Source organism: Pararge aegeria, chromosome 4 (genome assembly GCF_905163445.1).
Source record: "Pararge aegeria chromosome 4, ilParAegt1.1, whole genome shotgun sequence".
NCBI lineage: Eukaryota > Metazoa > Arthropoda > Insecta > Lepidoptera > Nymphalidae > Pararge > Pararge aegeria.
In genome coordinates this window covers 12,466,465-12,491,030 of record NC_053183.1, presented here as the reverse complement: position 1 = coordinate 12,491,030, position 24,566 = coordinate 12,466,465, and the positions used below count along the sequence as shown (strand labels likewise).

The window sequence follows — 24,566 nt, the reverse complement described above, 5'->3', positions numbered from 1 at the left end:
CCCACGTTACGTACTTGTTTAACTTATCCTATGATGGTGCGAGCCAAATTCAAGTGTACTTCATACTTTTCTTCTTCATACGCTTATGAAAATCTATCAATTTGTCTAATGGGAGTGTACGGCGTAGCTAGTTACCAACGTATCAACGAAGACGTGCGGCCTAGCGATATAGCGTTCGACACGATGCCGCGGAGAAACCAAGAAGAGGCATGGGTTTAAGATAAATGCCATTCCCCTACCTGATTGCTAGCTACCATCTCAGACTGCATCATCACATATCTGCATATGAGATTGCCCTCAAGGGCTAACTTGAAGTGCGATTGAAAACAAGAAAACTTATAACATGCAAAAAATATGTCAGACTTAGTTCCAGACGCTGCTGGCACCATTTAACGAACCGCACTGGTAGTTGCTTTCCAATTTGGCGGCTACGACAATGTCTTACCTACATTTTGTAGCCAACCCCCTGAGAAAACCACTGGGAGACGTGTTCAAAAAAGAACGAATGCTAAACATAAAGACACGCGCGTTCCTATAAGTACCAGACGTTGATGCTACCGAAGTAGCATCAACGTCTGGCTCCGCGGCTGTAGGTATCATTTTGTATCGAAAGTGCGGACTGAAACAGTGAACTGGCGCCACAGTACGTTTAACGGGAATTAATAGAGTAGTTGTCTTAATCCTGAACAATCCAGTCGTTTCAGCCTTGTTTATTTATTAGAACCTCTGGATACAGGAATGAATGACTGGTGAATAAGAATAAGTTTTCATGTTGAAATAGTTGATTATGAATCTACTTGGATTACATTGCATTGTAAAGTCAAGGCGGTATAAGCGCCATTTAAAATATTCAAAATAGACCAGAAAGCGAAAATTATAACAAATATTTATCACAGAGTTTCATCGCGACAGCTTTTTTCTCGCTCGCAAAGGTAAACCGATATACAGCCAACATAGTTCGCTGCATACACATTAAAAATATACATACATATTAAAAATATTATGAGATTATTTTCGTATTTTATTTAAAACATGTTCAAAATATAACATGTTATGAATAGTGAATAATTAGATCAAATTGAACGTTCATTGAGAAGGTAAAAATATTTATTCATTTATTGAAATGCCCACTATTTTTAGCAGCATAAAACCTCTTTGTTTGTTTAAAAAAAAATCTGTATTACCCGGCTAAATAAAGTCGTTTATCTTCATACATATAACTTGCAGTGAGGTACAGACTAAACTTAATCGGGTCATCATAAATAAAGCAAAAGTACGGTAATTTTAAAATAAAAAAGCCTTCCCATGTTAGGAGACCCGTGTGACGGTAATGGGTTAGTGACGACATTCCGCATTCACAGCATTATTAAATAAATCAAGGAACTTCGCTACCCTAGGACAAATGACCGGTTAAATGCAGGTCTGATCAAACAGAGGCCAATCGCACGCGGTCAACGCACGTGATTTAGAGTAACACGCGCGCTTAGCCTCTGAAACTGAAGAGATTTTCCTCGTACCCTCTTTGTAACTCTAAGTGGAAACAATTTAACAATTTGTACCTTGTTACGAAGAATTTTCTTTGGCTAAAGATGAAATGCTCTGCTCTGCCGCCCCCCTGTGTGCGCGGGCCATTATTTACACGATACATCTCTCCATTGATCAACTAATACGTACCTTTAGGTACGGTTAGGCGTGGGCGGCTCCGCGCGTCGCGTCGTCGCATCGCATCGGGCCGCGCGACGCTAGCCGTAGCGCGAGAGTCGCCCTTGCCGACGCGCGACGCTTCTTGCTATTTTCGGCCTTACATTCCTTACGGCTGTTTTTCAATCTAACGTGAAACGCATAACGTGCGTGCTGCTTTTGCTTTTGTTCCGTCGAATTGTGACTTGTACTCGTAATAGTATTTTGCCAGAATTCGTTATAACTCATGAACAATGTGTTTAGAATGTGTTGAGTATGAATGGTAAAAGGGAAGACGCTTACGATGTTGTCTCACAGTGCCAATGAATGTAAACGATGTGTCATTAGTGTTTCGAGCCCACGTCGGACTAGTATCTGATTATATTCTTCTGTGAAGTGCCAGTATTTTAAGTTGGTCGTAACTATGGGGCCCACGCGGTTACCGGCGACACCTGAGGAAGAGGAGGAGGAACCGCCTCAACAGCTCTTATTATGTGACCCCAAAACTCCAGATGCAATTTCTCAAAAATTTGATGCGTAAGCTATAATGAAGAATAATCGATTTTTGACTTACGACTTTACTAATGAAGAGCGGTCACTGAAACACTATTGCCCGTTTTCACAAAACCATCGCCTATATCGAATGTCTATTAATTTAGGCGATGTCTATAGAAAAAAAAACGTTCCACCAACTCTTAGGTGATAATCAATGGTGAACGGTTTATGCATGCTAAGGAATCTCCTTAGATTAGGCTTTATTTATAGTCTTGACATTGCCTTATTCAACGATAGTGAAAACGGGCATATATTTTCTTGAACCTTAATTTACAAATATTTGTTCTACGTCTATAATAGTATTTTGCCAGAATTCGTTATAACTCATGAACAATGTGTTTAGAATGTGTTGAGTATGAATGGTAAAAGGGAAGACGCTTACGATGTTGTCTCACAGTGCCAATGAATGTAAACGATGTGTCATTAGTGTTTCGAGCCCACGTCGGACTAGTATCTGATTATATTCTTCTGTGAAGTGCCAGTATTTTAAGTTGGTCGTAACTATGGGGCCCACGCGGTTACCGGCGACACCTGAGGAAGAGGAGGAGGAACCGCCTCAACAGCTCTTATTATGTGACCCCAAAACTCCAGATGCAATTTCTCAAAAATTTGATGCGTAAGCTATAATGAAGAATAATCGATTTTTGACTTACGACTTTACTAATGAAGAGCGGTCACTGAAACACTATTGCCCGTTTTCACAAAACCATCGCCTATATCGAATGCCTATTAATTTAGGCGATGTCTATAGAAAAAAAAACGTTCCACCAACTCTTAGGTGATAATCAATGGTGAACGGTTTATGCATGCTAAGGAATCTCCTTAGATTAGGCTTTATTTATAGTCTTGACATTGCCTTATTCAACGATAGTGAAAACGGGCATATATTTTCTTGAACCTTAATTTACAAATATTTGTTCTACGTCTTTATTTTATACCTGGCTTTGTTTTGTCTTCTATTAGGGTTGCCAAATGGACGGTAAATCCATTAGAGTCTCTAAATTATACGTCGGGTGTGCAGGAAATTTATTTTATCATAAAATATAATCCTAGTATCGCGAACTTGATTCAAATGGATTAACTTATTTTCCAAGTCCAAGGAAAGCAAAAATTATTTATACGGATAGGGAAGAGTATCCATGTGATCAAATTAGAAATGAAGCGATCAAATGAGAGATACAGATATGTAAAGCTCAAAGAAGCCGTGATAGCGCAGTGGATAGGAGCTCTCCTTCACTTTCGGGGGGCCGAGTTCGAATCCCAGCCTCCAACTTTTCAAAGTTATGTGCGTTTTAAGTAATTAAAATATAACTTGCTTCAACGGCGAAGGAAACATCGTGAGGAAATCTTCATGCCTGAGAGTTCAAAATAATGTTCTCAAAGGTATGTGAAGTCCACCAAACCGCACTGGGCCAGCGTGGTGGACTACGACCGCCTTAACCCCTCTCATAATGGGAGGAGACTCGGTACCTGTAGTGGGCCGGTAATAATTTGTGATATGATGATGATGATGATCAAAGTTCAAAGAGTAGCGAAGCTAGAGTAGCAATGAGCAGGGTATATATTTCGGAGAACAGATTACCAAGTAAACATATCGTTGAGTAGATGAATAGATGATATCAAAAGAGTAGCAGGTAGACACGCGGGTGTAACAATACCGTGGGATTTGGAACTCAAAGACCAACACAGAGGAATGTATGTGCATCGTCGGAATTGCTGATGATGATGATGATGATTAAAAGTGAAAGAGAGAAATTTACGAAATTATATGCATGTATGCATGATCTGAATATGCAACGGAAGTAAATTGTACCTAGGCCATAACATACACAATAAATAATAAGGAAATTATCAATATCTACTAAGCGGTAGTGCATTCAAAAATTAATATTCATCAGCCAATTGCTGTCCCACTACAGGGCACTGGTCTCCTCTCAGAAAGAGAAGGGTTTAGCCGGTAGCCCACCAAGCTGGCGAAGTACGTATTGGTGATTTCAAATACCCTTGTATAAACATTATGGAGAACTTTTAGGCATGCAGGTTTCCTCACAATATTTTCCTTAACCGTTAAAGCAACTGATATTTAATCGCTTTAATTAAGGCACTTAACTCCGAAAATTAAGAGGTGCGTGCCGAGGCTCGAATGCTGTCCCCCTTAAAGCCTTACTGTGGGTAAGGCTTTAAGGGGGACAGCATTCGAGCCTCGGCTATCCACCGCTTTGTCAAAACTAATATTACATTGTGTTATACAATGTTAAAAGTTAGCCTTTTGCTGATTCTCAATCATGTGACATGTATTAAACAGAAACCCACGATTAACCTATATGAATCCGTTTGCTTACATTACGAACACTGTTGAATTGGAATGTAACTCGTCAGAACTATTTCTATCGGCCCGTAGCCACCAAGTATCCTGCTAGTGACGTCGTCCTATACCGCGTCACAAGACGCCAGCCTGTCGCTCACAATAACATTGACAATTTCAATATCTGTGTCCCTGCCCACCGCGCCGGCTTCAGCGCCGGTGTAGATCTAATAGAATCGCTTACTAACCCAATACTCACGTACCCTACTCTCCATACAATAAAACGCTGTTATAAATAAGTAGTTATATTTTCGTTTCCGCAAAAGTCTCACTCAGTTTGCTAAAATCCGAAACAACTAGATTAATATATGTTGTGTATTTACAGACATTAGTTTATTAAATACACCATTAAACATGATATTTTTTTGATTGGTAGCGACGAGGCTGCCAAATTCTATGCATCTTTTTCATATACTGTATTTTTATGTGGTATATAATAAAAGTGTATTAATTCATTAATTCAAGATTCTTAATTAAATAACATATATAAGAACACATCTGGCTCAGAGTTAAGGTTGATTAAAAATTTCTCTGAAATGACACTTTTAATTCATAATTTCTTATTCAAAACATTATTTTATTTTGACTATACTCTTAAAAATATTAACAAAATAAATAACTTATTGCCATATGTTTTTATTAGTTTGATATTTAAATATGAACACCAGTATTTATTTAAACATAGCCTCCGGAACACATAGTTCGGAACGTAATTACTAATTAGGTGAGTACAATAATCGGGTATAGGATATAACTTGTAGTGTTTCATAGATAAATCGAAGGGAAGCCAATTAATCTGGACAAATAAACTAGACAATAAAATAATACGCTTTTTCTTATTACATTAAAGGGCCACTATTTCACAACTCTGTATTGCTTTTAACTTAAATTTCTATACCTAGTAAAGTACACACGATTTATTTAACCTTTCCATCTATCTACTTAGGAATAGGTAAGACACTTTAACGGATTGTTGAACGGAAATCTAGAACCTCTCTCGGACTATAGGACACCCCCAACAGGGTTTTTGGGGCTTCTAAGACGAGTATTAATAACTAAACTTTTAGTACACTTTATTTCAATTCATTGACGTTTTGGTCTTACTATTATTTTTGTTTGTTGTTTTTATATTTCTATTTCATAAAATCGAATGACAAAAGTTCAATTCGCTATCGAGTGTATTGTTTCTTTTTTAAAGAATTAGTTAAAATTTTATGTTACATATTCCTCAATTTAGAAGGGACGGAAAAGTACATTTTAAAGACCTAATCTCGAATACCCGGTCAATAAAGTCCAAGTTAGTATGTTTGAATGCGCTCTCGCGAACGAATCTCCGGAACTACCAGTCCGATATTAGTCCAGTGACCTTAACACCGAACACATTGCGAGTTTTGTGAGTTTAGCAGAATTTATGATACTCGTTTTGAAGCCATGTTAGCGATCATGTTATTATTGCCACGAAAGTCCCGCACTCTCCTGATGTTATCTGAAGACTAGTTTGTGGTAAAGATATTATGCTTCATCTTTACCACAAACTAGTCTTGTCACAGACATGATAATTACCTTCAGGTATATTTACGTCTCATCCTTCCGGTTCCCGTCTCAAACGGAAATCGTTTGTTACAGATAAAAAAATGGACGCACTCCCTCCTGGTACTGGTACTATTAAAAGCCGCATTCTATTCTGGTGTTCGACCACAAACTCAGTCACAAGTGGTGTTCTATGTAATCGGGATTGATCTATCGAGAATGATTAATGTAGTGGAATTTATGAAAACGTTTTAGTCTGCCCATGCTGTACGACTTTGATATCAATGATGTTAGCTTATAACCATAGGTCTTTCAGCCAATTTAACTTTATTTACTCGTATGGCTAATTTTCTTAGCATCAAAACTATGCTCGTGAGGTAAGAGATGCAAAACTGTGGGCTGCCAGAACTTACCTGAATCCCAAAAGTGACAATGCGCGATGGTCTTATCGAATGGTAGCGGACGTTTAGAATGAACCGTATTAGGGGGCGTCCATAAATAACGTAAGGTGTTTTTTTTAATTTTCTGTCCTTCCCTCCCCCCTGGTGAGATGTCTGGATTTCATTCAACCCCCTCCCCCATCCTCCAATCTCACGTGATTTTTCAAAATGTGGGTTTGTTAGGTACACGCGTTGGATTGTTAGTGTAAAAATAACAAACAAATGGTATAAAACCAATATTGTGGTTTGACAGTCAGTAGATATATAACGTCGAAGTATGAATGTAATTATTATTTTTTTTTTGCATTGCATTTAAAATTAAATCTTAAGCATGTATACTCTAGATTAAATGGACCAAAATAGTATATTTTTTTTATTTCAATCAGGAAAAAAAATGCGTGATATTTGCCGAGACCCCCCCCCCCCCCCCCCCCTCTCCTACGTAAGATTAGATGAGATTTGACACGACCCCCTCCCCTCCTTAAATATCTCACGTATTTTATGAACGCCCCCTAACACAATAGTTATGATCAGCCAGTAGTTGATAAACAACAGCGTTATAAGATACTGATAGTATTGTTTTCATAATAGATACGTAAGTCTTTACTGTATGCTTGAAAGTGTATGGTAATGCCTCGGTGGCCGTGCTAATAACGTCGCTTCACGTGCACGACTTGTCATTTAAAAACATAATATATTAGTATTACTAATGTCTAGCACGCCACCACTCTCACTTGACCTTTTGTTTGTTCTTGCGCAAAGAATAATAAATTCCTACATTGCTATTGACGTTTGTCTGAGTTGTTCATTTTCTATGTTCAATTATATTATTACTGATCAGCTGTTCGATTCATTAATTTTTCTAAGTTTCAAACATTTGATAGCAATAGTGTTCAACCCATCGCAAATTTTGCATGAATATGGCAGGTCGTAGTAGTAATAGATTGTTTCGTGACAGAGCTCGTCCGGGGTTACTGACGCCTTGCTTCTGTGGGTGTAGTTTCCCGATCTGAAGTCATATGAGGCTTAACACATACGCTTCAGTTTGGTTACAGGGAGGCACTTTGTTGGACATGTTCGATGCACGCCCTGCGTATTGTTGCTGTGTATAGGCGATGATATTTTCCTCTTACCATATGCCCATACGCTTGGTTCGCAAATTATTACTAAAACAATGATCGCCATCGGTTAGTACTGGCTGTCTAAAAAAACATTTGCAAACGCAAATAAATGTTATTCACGCTACTTACTATTAAATTCGAATCAAATGTAACTAAAAAATTACTAGCCTAGCAAATGTATGCAAAGGAAAACCACCCAAATATTATAAACTTACCTACTTATTTTCTTTCCTTCCGCGTCCCTCAAACGAAGCATTTTCGAAGTTGGCGTCAATTACTCAAACTAATTGACGTCATGAAAATACTGATTAAAAAGGGTATAAATTTATATCGGCATCGACGATTTAAGAACCGCAGCTTATTGGTAAGTCTGCGATTGCCAGAGAGTCGAAAGGTCAAATTCTGTAGGTTCCGAAATATTTATATGCTCTTTAAAATTTATAAATACTTATGTTTTGGTTGCAGGGTGCTGGGCCCTACCGCGGTGCTGCAGCTCGCAGATAGGGACGAGGCGCCGCCGTCAAACGCGCGGCCGCTCTACTCCCTAGCGATGCGTGGTGCAGTCATATGTTTCTCAGGGTTCCGGAAAAAAGATGAGCTTGTGAGTTTTTTAATACGCCTTTATTATCTACACCTGTAGCTTTGCATGTATAGCAGTGCTTTGTGTGCACTTTATAAATACACAATAGCACTATATACCTGCGATGTATTTATGGCATAGGAGTCTTAAGCTAAAAGCTAGTCGAATTAAAAAGTAAAAACACAGACAAATTTTTTTAACGTTTAATTAATTTCAACAAATATTTAATACATACAGTTTGATATCGTACATCTGGCTAACGCGATGCACTCATACGGCATACGCACTTTTATGTGAATCTCAACAAGTATTCATATATATTAAAAACGCAATTTCTTCTCCGCCAGACGTACCTGATAACACTTATACACTACATGGGTGGATCAATCCGCAAAGACATGTCGAGTAAAGTGACGCACCTAATTGCGGCGGCCGCTACGGGCGACAAGTACCGGTACGCGTCCGGCTTCGGCGTGCCCGTGCTAGCTCGCTCGTGGGTCGACGCGTGCTGGGAGCGGCGCGACGATGCCGACTGCTTCGCAACAAATGACGCCATCATTGTGAGTACATTATCTCAAAACCAAACGCTAACCCTGTGTCCGAATTGCTGCAGGATTCTTAAGTGGATGTAGGAATGCTTCCTAATGCCGCGAAAGCAACAGAACGAGGCAACGCTTTTCAGTACAGTATTTCAATTTTTCCTTGTCCCATTGCAATAGATCTTTGAAATTAGATCGGAACTGGAGCTAGATAGCAGTCGCAAATATATGCCTCAATTTCTGCAATCATCCGCATCTTTCCTATAAAGCAAGAAGTTCTGCCCGAGTAGAGTTCAACTATCGCCGGTATCAACTTTTAACCGACTTTTTAATGGGAGGAGGTTCCCGATTCGGTTTTATATTGATATCAATATACTAGCTGTTCCCCGGACGAAATAAAAAACATCGATACCTCACTCATTGATTAAATACTCATACAATGGCGCGACCGTTTGATTCTTAATTTACATAATCTACTTAAATATATGTCTAAATATCATGCCATATAAGTCAAGGTTTATCTACATAAGGTTGTCGTGGTGACTTTTTTTGTAAGTATTAATATTCTATGCCAAATAAGAAATTTTGAATAAATTTGTCAATAAAGTGCTAGTCGGTAATATGGCAATGAATTTTGCACAAACTCAACAAACTTACAATTTTATAATAGATACTGTAGTGCGGTTAGGTTTCGGCTTTCCTATACCGAGTGAGAGACCGAGGTAGATCCGCGGCACGCCTCTCTTACTTTTCGGAGTTATGTGCGCTTTTTGAATTTAAGCAATTAAAATGTCACTTGCTATAACGGTGAAGGAAAACATCGTGTGATAACTTGAATGTTCGAGGGCTCAGAGTTTACATAACATTCTTAAATGCGTCTGAAGTCTACTAGTCCGCACTTGGCCAGCGTGGTGGACTACGGCTTAGACGGGTCTGATTCTGAAGAGGAGACCTGTGTGATGTAGTCGGCCGGAAATAAGTTTATAATGATGATTCCTGTTGCAGAAGGAGCACAAGTTAAAAGTATTTGCGGGCGCAAGAGTGTGCTTCGTTGGGTTTCCTGAAGATGAAACGCAGCACATGGCAGAAGTTCTCGCCAGCAATGGCGGGGCCGCTTGCCCGCTCGACGACCCCGACTGCACACATGTCGTAAGTCTGTTTTTGTTTATAACAAATATCGCAATTAATTTATAACCTGAAATTTCAGATAGGTAGGTATTTAATTCTACAATTTGAATTTTAAGTAGTAATTCAGGGCCTATCAATGAATAATATAACTGACAAAATATGATGTGAGTTTTTACCGAATGAACGGCAGCTTGCCGCCAAGAGGATTGACGAAATGTTTCGTAAACTAATCCGTCAACTGCGGTTGCTGCTGATACCGTATTTTATAATTTCTGTGATAGAATGTCTACTGGCTGTATTCACACAATATTACAGACCAGTTGGCAACTGTCAGATAAGATATACAATACAAGGAGTTGGCAATGTGTCGTTGGTCTGTCGGGAAACTTATTCAAAATTAACGGTAATTAACGATGCCAACTCGGGTACAGCCGTATGTAACAAAAATTGATATCCTCTTATTAAGTTTACAAATAAAAAGTAGGTACGAAAGAGTAGGCAAAAACAATTTCTAGAAGCAATAAGTCTAGAAGTACCTTTAATTTGTCAGCTTTCGCAGACGTATTGCGAAATCATTGTCAATTCAACTTTCCGTGCTCTAAATGAATTTTTGCCTGCTCTTACGTCGTTATTTACTAATAGTAACAATTGCTAACATTTATAATTTTTAAATCAGTACACAATTATACTATGAACAATTGACGAAATAAAGTCATCCTTTATATAAAATAAATTCATAAGTTATAATTGTTAATCTCAGAGCGTTTACCTCTGGATACTTAACATACCGGGATATTTATATACACTATAAATGGCACCTTAGTCACTAATTTTAGCAATATGAATTTAGCATGCACGGAATGGGTACCCTTGGGAACACAAATCACTATTAGTTTAGTTTACATTGTAGACATTACAAATTATGGTTAGTAGTTACTTCCTTAGTATATATATTTTTTGCTTACTCTTTCAACACAAGCACAGTATTTAGTAATAGCTTCAATGTCAGTTGTTATTTGTATAGTAGTTAACACGCAAACATGATCAGAATTCACAAAGTGTTGTCATACAAGGGTTTATAAGTTGCAATTATATGTAAAGTCATATGAATAATTCTCGTATTTTGTCTCTTCCTATGATCCAATTCAGTTTTATATCATTTTTCCCACACAATGGGATAAGGCGCTAGTACCACGACTTTCTACATTCCTTCTGCACGGCGTAAAGTCAACCCATTGTCTATTATTATAGTAGATTGTTCACCAGCTGTTGTAACACCACGACATTAATCACTGCTTTACTTAATCTGATTCAAACCATCTATTTAGTTGAAATGTATCTGTATTTACTTAGATTTTGTTATAAACATAACTGTACTGTTTGTTTATATGTGTCAGTTTACATGTACAATTTGTTCTGCCATGTATTTTTCATTTGCTTTGCAATCATGTCATAACCTTGGATTATGCTTTGATTAATGGTTGTATAGAATTTATGCTCATTCATACCCCTATAAAACACTTCGTAATTGCGGCTATGTTAAAATGATACGTCACCAAACAAACTTAATAGGACATTTTCCAAAAATATAATTTCCATACCAATAACAGCTTTTCTATGTTTAACTGTCTCTATCACAATAGTTCAACCGTTTGCATGTTTGTATTTGGAATGGCTTCATTACATCATTGCGTGGTGTGTTTCACACATGTTTCAGGTAATGGCCAATGGGGAGACTTTCGGTCGTTCGCTTATCCTCTCGCCTCACCTTAACAACCCCAGTGCTTCCGCGAAGCCGTCCCGCTCCACACCAAACCGATCCCAAACTACTCCAAAGAGTTCTCTCTACCGTAGGCTATCTGCCCGCCTCTCGGGTCGTCGCGCTAGTCCAACTAAACAATCGAACGACCAAAACGAAGATATAATAAAAGACGAAAGAGAAGAGCGCTTGCAATACGCAAGAGACAGTATTAGAAATAGTTTAAGTAATAATAAAGATAAATCTCAACTAGAAGATATCAGTATTACTAATTTAGGAAAATCATTTCTACATGATTTGAGCTCCGATGTCCATGATAGCGGCGGCTGTGGTCATATCGAATATCGGAAAAATAAAAGCAGTGATAAAGAAAATAAATATTTGTCACAAATTATTCATGGTGGTACCAGAACAAATGCTAAAGATAAGAGAGAAGTCTTTAAAAATAAGTCTATAAATGTATTTAATATAGTCGACTGCTTAACGGAAGCAGGATCTTTACATTCGTCTCTTACTAAGAGTTTGTGTGACCTGGATTCGAAAGATGAAGCAGTATTTCTCTTACCTGTTGCAAAAGGAAACAAAGAATTACAGCAATCAAATACTACCATTTCTTCCGGGAAGAAAAGGAGCCGAAACTCTACAGATTCCAATTTTCAAATAAGTGTAATAGATGGCAATAACTTATCGCCGGACAAATCAGAAGATCTCAATTGGAAATCTATTAAACGGCTTAAAATAAAAGACTCCTTTAAATTTAAAACGAAGCCTAACATATTTAAAAAAACAAAAAAAGAATCTTTATCTAAAATATCGGGAGACATCACTGTGGAGCCAGTGAGCCCTGAGAGCGTAAAGCCCACTGATCCCGCGGGGGAGTTCGTCGCATCGACGTCTTCGCCCATCAGGGATTACGACAATACTTCAATTTCATCGTTGAATATGAGTAAGCAGTCTGGATTTTTCGATATTTCTTTTGCGTCTATAAGAAGCTCTAAAACTGTCAAATCTGCGTCAAAATTACGGAGAAGTGTAAAATCGTTTACCGCGTCTTTTAGAAGCGAACGAAAAAAGAAATACGAAAAGCGAGAACGGAATACCGTAGATGTGAACCCTTGCCATCTACCGCCGGAACTGAAAAATGTGTCAACTCCAAAGAGAGATCTCGACGATATCCACTTCGATATTTCTCCGGTTCAAGTGGACACTGTGGACAGTACAGACATGAGAACTCCGATGAAGGATCCGGACATGGACGAGTTGGACGACTCGACAGTTTTTAAAACACCACAGAGCGTGTGGCTCCGAGTGCACCGCCACTCCATTTGCGGCGCGCCGGAAAGTCGCGAACGCGAGCGCGGCGGCCCCCTGTCCCTCCTTCCCCGCCCCGCGCAGTCGCCGCGCCGCTGCGAGCTGCGTGCCGAGACGCCCCCCACCCGCGACGCCCGCGCCTTGTCGCAATGCCATGGACTATCGCTGCCGGTACTAACCCCATTTATTACACTACTACTAAATTTTAGCCTGTCATGCCATAGAAATTTTAGGGTACATCGTTATGCAGTAAAAAGATCTTTCACAGATTCTATCTCGAAAATTCTTCGCTATCATGCTTGCATGTTACGTCGAATGTGTAGGTGCTTATAGATCGTGCACAAGCAGGTGTGAGTTATCATAATGTTATAATCTATCACTACAGTTTTGTATAGGTTGATAATTTGATGTTATAACGTATTCATTTATCCGATTTAGTGTTGATTTTATGTTCTGGTTTAGGTGGTGGACGAGCACAATACAGGTGTTGCGCCGGATTGTTCGGCGCGCGTACATATCGTCAAAGCTGAGTGGTTCTGGGCTTCCGTACAAAATGAGGAGGCCCAGGACGAAAGGGAATATCTCTTCAAAGATGTAAGTGTCATTATAGTCATTTCTAGTCCGTTTTTGATGCTTAATTAACGTCGGCATTTAATGTGTAAATTTTAACTACAGTACCTCGATGAGGTTTCTCGGCGGTCGTCTGTGGGCGGTACGGGTCCCACCGTAACGTGTTCGGGAGTGGACGAGGTTGGAGGCGGGGCGGGCTCAAATGCAGGCGGCACTCCGGCGGCATTACAAAGGTTAAGGAAACGCAAGCTGCGCGGCAACGATGCAGCGTTGCACAAGCGACGTTCGTCAGTAGGAGATGCCGTACTACTCAGTCTGTCAAATAACCTACTGGATTGTACGCCTTCGCCCGACGGCAAGCAACTATTGGAAGGTAAGGTTCACTTAATTTTTTTATAAATGTATTATGTCGAGAGATAGCCATCGTGAGTATATGTTTACTAAAAATCAAATTAATTGATTGTAATTATATTGAGCTGTCTTTAATAATGCTATATGCATAATAACTTGCTTAACAATGATGGTATATTATTTTAGAATCAGAAGTACCTGACAATGTAGTGCGAAAATTAATGTCTCCACGGCAACAAGTGTTCATGGAGCTTCTTCAGACGGAGTCAAATTATGTAGGAATACTACACACGATAGTAAACGTAAGTAACAATTTCCACATCTTAGTTTATTTATGGTATGGGATGGTATACATTGGTAAAATCTGTCAACATGTTTTTTTATTTTTAGATGTTTAAACAACCGTTAGAAGAAATGGCCGAGGATGATACTAGTAATGGAAAAACTCAAGCGTTGCTCAATAATACAGAACTAAAAATTATTTTCGGGAACCTGCCGCCTATTTATGAGTTACATCAGTAAGTAGTGTCTTACTATATGATATTAGGAAATTGAAATAATTTGAGAGTATATAGTCCATTGCCATATTTTCATGACTGCAAATTCAAACTCGAAAGTTTTTTTTTTCATTTTAACAGGACTGGAATCGTTAATAAGAGAGGTTATTTTTTTGGGTATTAATGATGTAATGTGGTTTACTACACTCGTTAATTTAAAAGTAAAGTGTTGGTTTCAGCTCTCGTCTTAGGATCTTGACAGACGGACTGCACTAAAACTACAATTTTTCAGCTGGCATGCAGTTTTAATGCAGACGGTTTGTCTCACTAAGAACAGAACAGAGCAGAACATGTTGTAGTCTCAGTCAATTTGAATAAGTTACACTAACTGACCTTCAATTTTTTATTATTTTGGGTAATATAACTTGGAAAAAAAATTTAAAAAATTTCAACTACTTTTGTTTATGTTTCATATTTGATCATCGATAGCCTATTACAGTTCACTGCTAGACTAAAGACTTTATTTATTATTTATGTACCATCAATTGTCATTTTAAACATAAGATACATGAAGTGTGCAAAGGAAAGCTTATCTCTATAAGAGATCTCTTCCAGCTACCCTAGGATGTGAGTAAGATGATTAAATTGTGGTATAGGTCAAATAAAAGTACAATATGCTGCGTAATAACTACTAAGGTTATTCAATATATCAAAATAATAACAAAATCTTACATACTAATACAATAAAGACTTCTTCTAACGGAAGGGTTTGCCCTTAACCACCACGCTTAGCAGAGGGGTTGGTGGAGTTGGGGGCAGTAGATGCGCCAATCGGCCGTCTATTTTATTTCCTAATGTTTCTAAGTTATAATTACTATAATTGATTATTGTAATGGCACTAGACAGAATTTGTAATTCTAACACATTTTTTTTTTTATGAATTAATTGCTGATGTGTCTTATGAATAAATAAATAAATAAGTTGATTGAAATAATTCTTGTTCTGCAGACGAATGCTGGAAGAGCTCCACTACGCGCAGGCGCATTGGAGCGAGGAGGTGAGCATCGGAAGGCTGGTGTTGCACTACACGCCTGACATGGTCAAGGCCTACCCGCCCTTCGTCAACTTCTTCGAGAACACCAAGGAAATGCTGCAGCAGTGCGACCGTGAGAACCCAAGGTGAACAACTAAAATAGCGATAGTATTGTTCATCGGAACTCAATAATTTTTGCACAATCATTTTTGTAAGATAACTAAAATATTGGATAGAAGCAGGCGTTACTTTGCGGAAATCCACGATATATTATGAAAATTAAGCTTGATTGTCTATAATTACTCCGCGACAATTATTCATTGTTAAGAACTTAACAATTATTTATTGTAATAATATAATAATAATAAATCTTTTATTTGGGTAGTGATATCTGTGGTGTTAGTAGTATCGCCTCAGCGATATGCTGTAAAGTCATTGAGGTTGTTACTTTGCGGAATTGCGGCACACCAAACATGCGTTGTCGAAGATCTCTTTAGTGTACTGCTATGGAGTATAAATATTAAAGAAATTGTAAATTACACCATATAGACACTCCTGATATTCGCTTAGTATAGAAAACTGAGCTTTTTTTTTTCAACTTACGACTAGTATTACAGGACTTTTCCTAATGCACTAGCGTAGATTCTGATGAACCTATCAACAGACTTTTAAAACAATATTTTATTTAACTTACATACGAAACATTATTAATATAACAAATGCACCACAGAGCAACCTTAGTGAGTGCAGTTAGCGAACAACAAACCAGATCCGTTCTCTCAGCTATGTCAAAGTCAAAATAGTCAAAAATATTCCAAATATAGTCAATAATATATTATATTATATTTGTTAATATTATTTAAATAACACACATTCGTAAACTTAAAACTAAAGCTACAAGGGTTCCGAACGAAGAAGAAGCCCACAACAAACTTAGCCGGTTGTTTTATTTTTTGTTATCACCATCTCACAATTTCATTTAAAATTATTTGAAGAGTAACCTGGTGAGGGCAATAATTCACACCCAAGCTTTATTATCGATTACGTAGTCCTTTATAATAAAATAAAAGGACTTTTCTATAAGCTTACGTTTAATACAAACTTTGAACTTTTTAAGAGACATCTCCAAGATGTCAATGGATAGATTATTGTAGAATTGTATGCAATTTCCTTTAAACGAATTATGAATTTTATGTAACCTAGTATATTGCACTGTAAGTTTATTCTTACCTCTAATGTTTAAATTATTGCAGTCAAATTTTTCTTTAATTTAGAAATGTTTTTATGAACGTACATAAAATTTTCACATATGTACTGACTATACCCTTTCATTATTTTAACACCTTCGGACAGCCCTCTTCTGCTGCACGAAAATAGTGCTAATATCAGCAGCATTACCCCAAAGTAAAATTCCATATGACATAATGCTGTGAAAGTAACTAAAATATACCAGTCTAGCAGTTTCTACGTCGGTCATATGGCGTATCTTCTTTACCGCATAGGCAGCAGAACTAAGCCTGTTCAATAAATTATTTACATGAGGGCCCCATTGAAGTTTAGAATCTAACGTTATTCCTAGAAAAACTGTCGTATCCTCCAATTTCAGTTCCTGAATTAAGCAGTACAGTGGTTTTCACGTGTTAACATTAGGTAAAGTGAATTTTATACACTTGGTTTTTTTCCGTTAAGAACCAAATTATTAGCTTTAAACCACTGTACCACTTAAGCGAGAGAGTTGTTTACGTCGTCAAAAGCTAATTCACGTCGATTTATTTTAAAAGTCAGTGATGTATCATCGGCAAACAGAACTATCCCGTGTTTGTCTTTGGCAAGGTAAGGTCATTAATGTAAATAAGGAACAGAAAAGGTCTAATAGACCCCTGTGGGACACCTATTTTCACAACTGATCCATTAGACCGTTTTCCATTCACGTTCACTTTCTGAATTCTATAGCGTAGATAGTAAGTCCAGAGCTACACCCTGAATTCCATAGTGGTGTAGTTAGTATGTCGTTAAGGGTGCGAATCGCGCGCGTCAGCAGTGCCTTGTTGGGCAAATTGGTGCTTTCCCGCGGCATTGCCGGCCTGCGCCTGCGCCACACGAACCGGTCCGGGGCGCAAAGATGCATCTGTAATGATTTCTGAATCGACCCCAAAGCCTCTTATGTTAAGGGCACGACCTTGCACCAGTAAGTGATATATTTCATTGTTTCAGATTTCATGCATTCCTGAAAATCTGCCAAACCAAGCCCGAGTGTGGTAGACAAAGCTTACAGGAACTTTTAATAAGACCAGTGCAGCGATTACCCAGTATAAGTCTGTTATTGGATGGTAAGTTTGCATTAAATTTAACTCATGTCATACTTTAAAAAGATACAAACTGAAGTTAAATTGAAATTTAAATAAGGCCGCATTAAATTTGTATTCTAATGTTTCTTTTTGTAGATATTTTAAAGCACACACATAAAAGTAACCCAGATCACGCGGCGTTGGTTTCGGCGCTAGCGGGGCTACGCGAGGTCATGTCGCACATTAACGAAGACAAGAGAAAGACCGAGGGCCAACTGCAGATGTTCGACATATACAACGACATCGATCAGTGTCCGGTGCGTATATAATATGCACACATGCACATACACGCACACACCTGGACCTAATGTGACTTGTTTCAGACTCGCAAATTCCGTATTCATGTTTATTATTTCCTGGAACGTTTTCTGAAGAAGTGTGGAAATTTAAATTGATTAGGTGCGTACAGATCGCTACTTAGGGTACAGATAGCTATTATGAGTAGATCTTATTATGCTTATACTCTATTTTGGTCAGTATATGCCTAGTTTCGAACCCGATCGGATTCGGTAATGGTCTAACAAGCTCTAACCAAACAAAATTTTTTTTTTTAATTATCGATTGTGTATGATGTAATTATATTGTATATTGTTACCAGGCTCATCTCGTATCGTCGCATCGCTCATTCGTGGCCCGATGCGAAGTGGTTGAGCTTTCGAAGGAGCTTTCCGGACGGGGGGACCACCTCGTGTTATTTCTATTCACCGATACCATGGAAGTGTGCAAGAAACGATCCAAGGTTAGTTTATGTACCTTAAGCCATATAATTTTTATCATCATCATGGTTGCTTTCTATGTTCCTCATTAGAAGACTCAAGCGGCCGATGGAGAGACCTATGCTAGGAGTTTCTCTACTTCGTCCGTCCGATCCGTAGAAGAGCTAAAGTTACCGACATAGTTCAGAAGTGGCAATGGGCGGGGCACGTTGGAGTCCTAAGGTGATGGAATGAAGACCCCGCATCTGGAAACAAAAAATGCTAGTCGCTGGGAGTCGCTGGAAATAAGCGGCCCAGGTCCGTAGATTGTGAAACTCTCTCCAAAGAACCTACGCCCAGCAGTGGAGGTCAATCGGTTGAATTGATGATCATAATGAACCCACTACCGACCCATAACAACTCACAAGTCTCTTCCCATAATGAGAGGGGACCACAGAGTATACCCTGTGGTCCACCGAGCTGGCCAAGTGACCTCATACATTGAAACATAAAAAAATCTACAGCTCTATGATATAATAATTTATCTATCTCGGAAAAGCCCAAACAGTTATTATGATAAATATGTTATTTAGTTAATATTTTGCTTTTAAAGTTTTCCAAAATTATTATTTTCTCTATCTTAATATATATAAATCTCCTGTCACGATGTTTGTCCGCGATGGACTCCTAAACTACTTAACCGATTTGAAATAAAATTGGCTCACCGTGAGCAGTCTGGTCCAACTTAAGAGATAGGATATCTTAGATCTTTAATTATAGTCGCAATTTTATTTTATTGCAAATTATTTGTCACATGTTATATATGTATATATATATATATATACTACAATACTCACTTAAGGCTAAGCGATACTGAATACTTTAAAAACAAAATCAAACGCAGACGAAGTCGCGGGCAACAGCTAGTACTAATATAAATTATAATTTGGACAAAATAATGTAAACTAATAACTCTTGGGCTAACTATAAACATGTTTAAATGTGTATTTTGTAGAATTATGGGATAAACCTTCGTAGTATTACCAAATATGGGATATGTATTTTTGTAGGCTTTCAACAGTAAAAGTCCAACGAACGGCACAGGCACCATGCGGATAGGCTCCAGTAAGCCCTACAGACATATCTCCCTTATGCCGCTCAGCACTGTGAAGTGCGTCGTCGATATTCGGGAGGCCGAAGGTGAGCGAATACCTAACTTTGATAGAAGTACACTTAAAAAAAAACATGTGAGCCGTCACGGAACGCCTGGCAGATGTGAAACATCGAAATTGTTTTCTGTAATTTATTGCAGATATTACATAATGAAATTATACAGCATTACAAAATTGTTCCACAAATAAAAGAAAATACAACCAAAATGACTGTTTTATTACAAAATTAATATTAATTTTTATTGTTTCATACGAAATACAAAAATTCAATCATATAGCGTGGTAAAGCGTCGCCACGGCCTGCGTTGCCACGCCTACAATCAGGTTTACCCTCCACCTTTAGATGTTTCACATCAAAAAACTGTACTAATTTTCTTCTAAGAGCAATACATTAGTGGTAGTAGAGCTATTTGTAACAGAGCTCGTCCGGTGAAGTACTACCACAAACTTTTTTAATCTGTGGAACAAGTTTGTGATGCTTTATCTTTTCATTATGCAATATCTGCAATAACTTACTTCACATCTGCCAGGCGTCCCGTGACGGCTCACACGTTTTTTATGAGTTATAACTAATATGCGTAGCTTTACATGATGGTGGACAGATTTTATAAGATGAAATATTTTTGCAGACTGCCACAACGTGTTTGCGCTAATGTGCCGCAGTAATCAAGAGCTTAAGGAAAAGCTGTATTCTTTCATGATCACCGACGAAACGGTCGACAAGTCACACTTTCTGCGACAGCTCTGCCGGCAAATGGCCAACACCGTCTGCAAGCCTGACGCTGTGAGTTCTATCATCACTTCTTCTTACCAAAAGTCAACGACTATGATACTAGTAAAAAATATAGTAGTACATATTTAAATAGCCCTAGTAAATGTATTCCGGTTTCCCTACCGACTCAGCATAAAACCACTTTATAAACGTAGCATAAGGACGGAATAATAATACATTGTTTTTGTTCGAACTTCAACTCACAGCACTTTTCGAATGCCGAAAGGGAAAAGCGGGGTCGCCATTCCAGCACCTAAGAAGCCCAACGTCCATCGGTTCTCCGAGCTATGTGCCCCGCTCGTTTTCACTTCAGCTTTGAATTCGCTGAACTATGTCGGTAATTCTGGTTCTTCTACGGATATCCTCATTTCTGAATTGATCACGTAGGTCCGACGTTATGCTACGTTTATAATATGACTTGAGGAGTGTGTACTAAAGATAGCACAATTAATTCTGAAACTACGACCGTTCGTATTCCGTATTTTTATCGATAGACATGCCGCCAAGCGATATAGCGTCCACATACGATGATGCGTAGAAACCGATTATAAATTAAATATACCTGTCATACCATTAACACTTAAGTTCTCTACCACGCCACTCCATCACCAGGTTGCATTCAAGGGCTCACATTTAGTGAATAAGATTTTTTTTTTTAAAATTTCAATGTCAATGTGGTATACAGGATAAGTTCTTGGCGTGCCTGGATTCGCATCAGCTCGACATCGACACGAGTGATCTCGCGCTCAGCACACTCTCCAAGGTATCAAAGTTCGCAGCACGCACTAGGATAAAGGTAGGCACATTAACATTTGCCACTTTTTTTTTATTTTTCTATGTATATAGTCTTTGTAACTTTTACTTGCATCGTTGGTTAATAGTCTGCGTGCAAGTAGTTTATAAACGGCACATGCCTCAGGCACAGCCAACAACTTTCACGCACAGAGTATTTAGCATGTTTTATTACGGATCGCAGGGTCCTCATTGGATAGGGTTTTTCTGTCAAGAAATAGTCAATATGAGCCCTAACATTACCTTAGAAATTGGTGACGCTGTGACTCGGAGAGCAACTTACATCGTGTTTGAAAGGTAGAGAATCGAGGCTTTAAAACCCTTCTCTTCTGTGAGGAAAGAGAACTAAAATGGGACGTTAATAGGTTTCGAATTACCATGTGTTCGGATTTTTCTTTAACAAATATATGATTTTTGTAGATAATGTATATTTAATTATCAATATTCTATCTTCAAAATGAGCATGAATTAGTTATTAGAAGTGTACCTAGCTTAGCTTGCATCAATAGTAATAACAAATGAATAACAATTTCAGTCAATGACAACAAAAACTTAAAATTTGGTCAGCGTAACTAAGGCATGAAATCAGAAAATAATACCTTTAGATGTTTTCGCCAGACATCAGAATCCATCATTTACCTTCAATGCAGTGTCTATAAATAAATATAAGAAAATGATGGGAGGTTCAGTAATTAATTGGAAATCAGAATCCATCATTTACCTTCAATGCAGTGTCTATAAATAAATATAAGAAAATGATGGGAGGTTCAGTACTTAATTGGAGAAACTAGCTTTTAACTGGACCTTCTAGGGCAAATAGGGCCCCGAAACGGTGGTAGATTCATTACCGACTTGGATCGGTAGAAACAGCAGCGCTTAAATCTAAGCTTCGCTGGCACGAAGGATGCAGTTCAGTTTAGTATTAGCTAAACCTCCCTCATTTGTGCATCATTATTCCAAAATTTCTTAGTGTTATGCAGAAGTGTCAGCTTACAGTGGTGAGCGTTGTATATACAAGCACTGAAGCAAAGTTTATGACTCTGATTGGAGAAGATACCTTGAATACCTGTCAGCTTTATGCCTACCCTGGTATTCTGGAGCATGTACATAAACAGTCGCGGAGGAGGAAAATGTCTGCCTCTCAAGAGACTAAGTTGTAGCTTATCCAGATCATATCAGCGTCTCCTGCGTGTTGGGACGCGCTTAGGGCTTTAGTTGTGCTAAGGAAGGTATGCGAAACTCGAACGAGTGAAGTAAGGCTAAGCGTAGTGTACTATGGGCGGGTGTGTTGTAGCTGGAGGCGCTTGCGGGGCTGGGCGGCTGGCTGCGCACCGACCCTGGAGCCATCCTCCTTGACACATGGGTATTGCGCGCTCACTTACTCGCACAGGTCTGACGCTCCACACAAGCACAAAACGCGGAAACCATCATCATGCCACTTACGATCATTGTCACGCCGCTTCCTGACCCTGTTATGTTCTGCTGCCCGATTCAGTCTCTTTTTAAACGAGTTACCAAACGAGCGTCTTCTTACGGAACGCATAATCTCACAGCGAATCGAAAGTTTGCTATGGAGTAACTGACAGAAAAGTTACTGAATAGGGACCGTTTCATTATGTTGTCACACTGTCCGTCCTTTCATTGCAATTGTCCACGTCATTGATTGTATGTCCGTAAATAATATTTCAAAAGAAGAAGAATTATGTATGTTATGTGTTTGAAAAATACAGCTTCCGTGTTAGTGTTCTCAAAAATCGAAAAGTATTAAAAGACTTTAAATTTTTTGCAAAGATTTCTATAGATTTCTATAGTGTATTAACTAAGCTACATCGAAGCTCGGTAGAATTTCGCTAGTGTATTAAAGATTTTATTTAATCAAAATTACACATTAATTATGTTATGCACTTTTTGGTTTGATGCGAGTTTTATTTTTTGCGTAGTAGAAAAGCTCGAATTGTGAAAAGCACCTCTTACGTAAATGTGTTTTTTATTGTTATAAGACCTGGATAGTTTTTGAAACCCACAGGAAACAGCGTGCAGTAGTTGGTGTATTTAATTGCTTTCTAACAATTGAATGAACCCATATCACACCTACGAACGTGAATCATACAGATTTAATGCTTTGCTTAGGATCATTTGTATTAACTGTTTGTGAGCGTGCCATACCTACAGTTGTGTTTCTGCGCCACAATTTGAATGTTCCATTACTTCTTATTGGGGATTGGTCCGAGTAGATTGTAGTTGCTTACTAATTTTATTCATTTAAAATAATTCTATCGATATTTATTTTTAAAACGATAAGACATAATGCATTTTCTAAACCCGTATACTGTACTAAACGAATAATATTATCATAAAATGTGGTGTTGGACGCTGGTGATGTTTTATATAACAAATTATGTTTATATTCTGATATCTTCATTAAGGTTTTGGGATAGTCCAATGTTCAAACCATACTAATGTAGTTTAACTGTAAATATTTTTCACAAACTATTGCTTGTATTCTGGTTTCTGTTAATCATGCGTTCAAAGTATTGTACGATCTGGATTGTGTATGTAATATAATAGTTTAAAAATCGCATACAGGTGGGACGTGCACTTTCGTTCAACAAAACACCTTCAAAGCTGAAAAGAGCGATGTCCTCAATGATCTCGCCTTTCGGTTCGACTTCAAATCTAACGCCCGCATCGCAGCTCGCTCAAATGAGGCTCGCCAGCTGCAATAATATTAATGTAAGTGTAATAATCTCCTCTGAGTTTGTTATGACTGAGATTGCTTCAAATAACTATTAACAATAACATTGGCAGGTATAGGCAGGTGTTTCAGGATATGTAAGTTGTTTTTATATACAAAATGTTATATAGCAAAAGGTTGCACTTATGTCTAATGAGCTATGTTAAAAGCGGAATACTGATATTGCTAACAACTAAAGTGCAACGGTTAGACCTTTGACACAGATGCTTTAATTTGGCGTTATTAATTTATATTTACGTACTATTTGAGTACACGTAAATGTACCAGTATCACACCACACACTCAAAATTTAGAAACACCGCACGAACTTGTAGCGTATTTATTTCATAAAACCACCCACTTTTCATTCTTCTCAAAGTGATTAATTCCATAAGATTTGTGGGAATCTTTAGATATCGTTGGATTATGATGATCTTTACTTTAGTAAATAGTTAAGTTATAAGTTTTATGAATAAATCTTTAGCTTACTCGAGATTTTCTTGAACATTAAGTGGTACTATAAAGTTAGTAGCTCACCTCACATGAATTAGGTCGAACGACTTTCGAAACTCAACGCCCGTCCGTCCCGTGTTT

At 38.1% G+C, this 24,566-nt stretch overlaps 1 protein-coding gene across 6 annotated transcripts in view; it reads left to right on the top strand.

Moving 5' to 3' along the window:
- Positions 1–24,566, top strand: part of LOC120623509 (protein ECT2) — a 43,915-nt gene that overhangs the window by 15,341 nt on the left and 4,008 nt on the right. For 3 of the 6 annotated variants that reach the window (XM_039889555.1, XM_039889557.1, XM_039889558.1), the window contains 17 exons: positions 8,157–8,292; positions 8,619–8,831; positions 9,816–9,959; positions 11,656–13,179; positions 13,471–13,602; positions 13,684–13,951; positions 14,116–14,231; positions 14,320–14,447; positions 15,435–15,605; positions 17,674–17,789; positions 17,904–18,064; positions 18,406–18,546; positions 19,573–19,702; positions 20,304–20,458; positions 21,132–21,242; positions 22,533–22,628; positions 23,825–23,971. In XM_039889555.1, coding sequence (XP_039745489.1) covers positions 8,157–8,292; positions 8,619–8,831; positions 9,816–9,959; positions 11,656–13,179; positions 13,471–13,602; positions 13,684–13,951; positions 14,116–14,231; positions 14,320–14,447; positions 15,435–15,605; positions 17,674–17,789; positions 17,904–18,064; positions 18,406–18,546; positions 19,573–19,702; positions 20,304–20,458; positions 21,132–21,242; positions 22,533–22,628; positions 23,825–23,971 — 3,889 coding nt within the window. The remainder of the gene's footprint in view (positions 1–8,156; positions 8,293–8,618; positions 8,832–9,815; positions 9,960–11,655; positions 13,180–13,470; positions 13,603–13,683; positions 13,952–14,115; positions 14,232–14,319; positions 14,448–15,434; positions 15,606–17,673; positions 17,790–17,903; positions 18,065–18,405; positions 18,547–19,572; positions 19,703–20,303; positions 20,459–21,131; positions 21,243–22,532; positions 22,629–23,824; positions 23,972–24,566) is intronic. The other 3 variants (XM_039889556.1, XM_039889560.1, XM_039889559.1) reach the window with 3 other exon arrangements.